Source organism: Nicotiana tomentosiformis, chromosome 7 (genome assembly GCF_000390325.3).
Source record: "Nicotiana tomentosiformis chromosome 7, ASM39032v3, whole genome shotgun sequence".
Classification (NCBI taxonomy): Eukaryota; Viridiplantae; Streptophyta; class Magnoliopsida; order Solanales; family Solanaceae; genus Nicotiana; species Nicotiana tomentosiformis.
The window spans coordinates 65,492,596-65,497,987 of record NC_090818.1 but is presented as its reverse complement, the minus strand read 5'-3'; the positions used below and the strand labels follow the sequence as shown (position 1 = coordinate 65,497,987).

Here is a 5,392-nt window from a genome sequence, read left to right as displayed (position 1 = left end):
TCCTAGGGTGGGAATCAGACGACTAAGAATTAATATAGACCCCAAGGAAATTACAGTCAACCGCAAAAGCTACCCCAACAAGTAGAGGATAATACGAATGACCTGTTGAAGAAGTTGTTGCTTGGCAATCAGTAATTCAGGACTGGTTTTAGAAATCTTGAGAGACAAGCTGGACAATTGGCGGCAAATCAAAATACTAGGCCTACATTTATGTTTTCCAGTGATACAGAGAAGAATCCTTAAGTTAATGCAGCCACACTCATAAACGGAAGGGAATTAGTAGAGGTGCCAAAGAAGAGAAAAGATAATCATGTGCCTGAGAGGGAGTTGATTCCTAAAGCGACACATGAGTCACAGAAAGATGATACAAGTTTAGAGTTAGTGGGTGTCGCAACGCCACCACCGCCTTCCCCCCAAAGGTTGTAGAAGAAGAATGATGATGGCATGTTTAACAAATTCCTCTCTATGTTGAGCTAGGTTCAATTAAATATTCCATTGGTTAATGTACTTCATGAAATTCTAACATATGCGAAGTACATCAAACATATAGTGGCTGACAAGAGGAGGTTGACTGAATTTGAGATAGTCACACTAACAGAGGAGTGCACTTCGAGGGTCTAAAACAAGCTTCCTCAAAAGCTTAAGGATCCTAACAGCTTCACCATCCCTGTGCGGATTGGTAATGTTGATGTAAGCCATACTCTTTGTGATTTCGGGGAAAGCATAAATATGATGCCCTTGTCCTTGTTCAAGTAACTGGGTCTGGGAGCTCCAAGACCAACTACTATGATGTTGTAATTAGCCGATAGATCCATTGCTTACCCTGAAGAAGTGATTGAAGATGTGTTGCTGCAAATTGGGAAATTCATCTTCCCAATGGACTTTATTATCCTAGATTATGAGGCTGATGAACAAGTTTCAATCATATTGGGACGACATCTCTTGGCTACAGGTGATGCAATTATTTAAAGTGAGAGGGAAAAAATATTATGAGAGAGGATAATGAGGAAGCAGTTTTCAATGTTTACAAGGAGATTCAACTCCCACGCCATTATGAGAAGCTTTGTATGATATCTATTGTGGAGGTGGATGAGAAGCTTATAGATCTGAGCATGTATCTAGACGATTCTCTGGAGAGAGCACTCATGTTGTTTGATAGCTTGGAGATTGATGTTGAGGTTGAGGAGATGATGCATATACTAGATACATCATGTCTGTACATGCATAGATTAACCCACTGTGAGCCCTTAAATAAACCAATCGGCCTGCCCCCTAAACCCTCAGTTGAGGAGGCCCCAAAACTAGAACTTCAACCCTTACCATCGCATCTTCATTATGCATATTTGGGAAGTTCTAACACTTTATCTGTGATTGTTTCTTCTCATTTGTCTAACTTGTAGGAAGAAAAATTATCGAGGGTACCGAGGGAGCACATGCGTGCCATTGGTTGGACAATGTCTGACATAAAGGGTATTAGCCCTGCATTCTGAATGCACAAAATACTTATGGAGGAGTGACACAAGCCTAGCATGTAACATCAATGCAGCCTAAATCCAATCATGAAAGAGGTGGTAAGAAAATAAGTGATTAAGTGGCTCGATGCAGGTATAGTATTTCCTATTTCCGATAGTAAGTAGGTAAGTTCTATCCAATGTGTACCTAAAAAGGGGGGGGGGGTATGACTGTTGTAGTGAATGAACAAAATGAATTAATTCCAACTAGGACTGTGACTGGTTGGAGAATATGCATAAATTATAGGAAGTTGGATAATGCTATACGAAAACATCACTTCACCCTCCCCTTCATTGATCAAATGCTTGACAGGTGAGCCGGGCAGGAATACTATTATTTCATTGATGGCTATTCGGGGTATAATCAGATTGCTATTTCCCCAGAAGATTAAAAAAGACCACTTTTACGTGCCCTTATGTCACTTATGCATTTAAGAAAATGCCATTCGGGTTATGTAATGCACCTGCGACTTTTCATAGGTGTATGATGGTTATTTTCACCGATATGGTGGAATAATTTATGGATGTCTTTATAGATGATTTTTTGTGTTTGGTCCCTCTTTTGATGAATGCTTGACCAATCTTGCTAAAGTACTTGCTAGGTGTGAGGAGACTAATCTGGTACTAAATTGGGAAAAGTACCATTTTATGGTACGTCAAGGTATAATGCTGGGGCACAAGGTATCCATAGATGGACTTGAAGTTGACAAGGCTAAGGTGGAAGCAATTGAAAAGTTTCCACCACCAATTTCAATGAGGAATTTGGAGTTTTCTGGGACATCCAGGTTTTTATCGCTGATTTATAAAGGATTTCTCAAATATTTCCTCTCCTTTGTGCAGGTTGTTAGAGAAGGATGTGCCATTGAATTTGACGATGCTTGTCTGAAGGCATTCGGGGAGCTGAAAAAGAAGTTAGTGAGTTTACCAATAATAGTGGCTCATGACTGGAACAAGCCATTTGAGCTGATGTGTGATGCCAGTGATGCTGCAATTGGGGCCGTATTGGGCTAGATGAGGAGCAAAATATTTCACTCCATTTACTACGCAAGAAAGACTCTCACTCCTTCTCAAATAAATTATACTGTGACAGAAAAGGAGTTGCTTGTTGTAGTATGGGCGTTCGATAAATTTCGGGCCTATTTGGTTGGCACCAAAGTTATTATATACACAGATCATGCAACCATCAGGTATATGTTCGAAAAGAAATATGCTAAACCAAGGCTAGTCCTTTGGGTTTTACTCTTGAAGGAATTTGACTTGGAGATCCGAGATTGTAAAGGAGCAGAGAATCAAGTGGCCGATCACTTATCCAGGTTAGAAACTCGAAATCATGTAGCTACAGTAGATGTCATCAAGGAAAATTCCTGGATGAGCAATTGTTGGCCGATACTACTGGGGAGGTGCCATGGCATGCAGATTTTGTGAACTATCTGGCAAATGGAGAAATGTCCTTGAACCTCATGCTAAAAAGAAGTTCTTGTGAGATGTGAGATCATATGTGTGGGATGAGCTGTTTTTGTTCAAATCTTGTGCCGATCAGTTAATGAGAAGATGTGTGCCCAAATCTGAAATAAATGCTATCTTATATGAGTGGTCATGTGTCGCCTTATGGTGGTCATCATGTGGGTGACAAAACGGCAGCCAAGGTATTGCAAATGGGTTTCTATTGGCCTCGGTTGTTTAAAGATGCCCATGAGTTCGTGAGGAAGTGTGATAGGTGCCAGAAAACGGGAACAATTACAAAAAGGCATGCGATTCCATTGCATTGTATTATGGAGGTTTAATTTTTTGTTATGTGGGGAATTAATTTCATGGGTCCATTTCACTCGTCCAATGGGTGCAAGTACATTTTGGTGGCAGTTGATTATGTGTCGAAGTGGGTGGAGCTCTTCCTACCAATGATGCCAAGGTTGTGGTTAAATTTGTGAAAAAGCATATCTTTACAAGGTGCGACACTCCGAGAGTGATGATAAGTGATGGGGCACCCATTTTTGTAACAAGTTGTTGGACAATATCTTAGCTAAATACGAGGTCAAACATAAGGTTGCGACCGCCAATCATCCTCAGACTAGTTGACAAGTTAAGGTGTCAAATAGAGAGATAAAGCAAATTTTAGAGAAGTCGGTTAGTGCAAGTAGGAAAGATTGGGCTACAAAGCTTGATGATGCTCTATGGGCATACCAGATCGCCTACGAAACTCCAATCGGTGCTTCTCCTTACAAGCTAGTTTATGGGAAGGCATGCCATTTACCAGTGGAACTTGAGCACATGGCCTATTGGGTGATAAAGAAGCTGAACTTTGATGCAGAATTAGTGGGTGAAAAACTATTGTTGAAATTGAACGAGCTTGATGAGTTTCGCTTGCATGCGTATAAAGAAAAGACCAAGCTCTTGCATGATAAGCATATTCACCATCGCGAGTTCAAACCGGACCAATTGGTTCTCTTGTTCAATTCGAGGTTGAGACTCTTTCCAGGGAAGGTCAAATCGTGATGGTCGGACCCGTTTGAGGTAGTAAGAGTTACTCCACATAGTGCAATTAAGCTGCGCGTCATAGTTGTTGAGAGAATGTTCTTAGTGAATGGACAAAGGGCAAAGAACTATTATGGATGTGACTTTGATCGTCAGAAGTCAAAGGTGTTACTTGCTAACGATTTGGCAAGATTCTGCGTCGTGCCGCGACGTTAAATCAGGCTCTTGTTGGGAGGCTACCTATCTTAACTGCTTTCTTTTATTTTTATGATTTAATATTATTTTTGGTAGTGTTTGTTTTTATTTTGTAGGATTATAAGCATAGGAAACAAAGCCATTGGAATAGTGCAAAAGCGAGCTAGATGGTGAGAACTAAGTGTGCGGTGCCCACACCAAGGACCAAGCACGGGGGAGGTCTGAGTACCTCGTGAACCGTGATTGTTTCGGACTTTGGCCTTTCAGAAAATTTCTTGTCCACCCTCGTTATTGTTTTCGCTTTATTTGTGCATTGGAAACACTACACCCTTTTTAGTGTGTGGTGAGGGACTGTTAGATTATAGTGGTATAGTTGTATTAACATTAACTTCTTGGCTTTAATTTTTGGCTTCTTGTTTTTATTTCCATGTTAGTAGAATTAGTAGTGTAGTATTTTAAAACTAGTTTTAGTAGCTTTTATCAAAAAAGAAAAATTCAAAAACATCAGAAAAATTGTGAATTTTTCCCGACGATGGATCTCTTGGACAACATTCTTGGGGGATTAAGGTCCAATGAAAAATTCAAAAATATTTTCTTTCTTTTTAGTTAGTCGTAGGTAGGTAATAATCCCCTTGGTTTTCTTTGGACATCGGTTCTTTTCCAAGGGATGTATCTTGAATCGGGTATTTTTATCTTCTTTTTTAGGAAATAAAAGGAAGAAGACTTGATTGCTCCTATGTGCCTTTTGACTTGTTTAATGTTAGCATAGTTAGGCCTTAGCATGCAGATTACCTCCCTAATATGTTTTGACGAAAATGAATGCCGTAGAAGAATTGAACAACCTGTTTATGACGCCTTCTCTCAGTTTCTTGACTCGTTGTTCATGTATTGCTTAATATTTCTTGACTAAGTGATTACCTTATTTGACTTGAGAGTTGGAATGGAACCGTACTGAATGGGTCATGTGCATTGTGTGAAGTGAGGTCTTGATTGTATTTTGTGCTACCCTGTGTTTAGTCTAGAACTTACCCCGTGTGTTAGTTGAAGCAAAATCATTAATCTCATAAGTCTAGGAGATAATATAGGTGTTTCTTTGATCGTTCATTGAGCTTTTATGCCACCACAAATAAAATTATCCTCATATAGCCCAGTTGAGCCTATAAATCTTATCTTTAGCACCCACATTACAAGCCGAATACCATATTATTTTTAGT

General features: G+C 39.7%; 1 protein-coding gene across 1 annotated transcript; it reads left to right on the top strand.

Moving 5' to 3' along the window:
* The first annotated feature begins 2,702 nt into the window (after nucleotides 1–2,702).
* On the top strand, nucleotides 2,703–4,004 carry LOC104086900 (uncharacterized). Its single transcript, XM_070180434.1, has 2 exons — nucleotides 2,703–2,824; nucleotides 3,608–4,004. Exons 1-2 carry the CDS (start codon nucleotides 2,703–2,705, stop codon nucleotides 4,002–4,004), a joined length of 519 nt encoding a protein of 172 aa, XP_070036535.1.
* The last annotated feature ends 1,388 nt before the right edge of the window (nucleotides 4,005–5,392 follow it).

Coding starts and splice junctions, on each gene's coding strand:
- LOC104086900 (XM_070180434.1), top strand. CDS start 2,703: ATGTTCGAAAAGAAATATGCTAAACCAAGGCTAGTCCTTTGGGTTTTA. Junction 2,825..3,607: donor GTGGCCGATCACTTATCCAG/GTTAGAAACTCG, acceptor GGTGTCAAATAG/AGAGATAAAGCAAATTTTAG.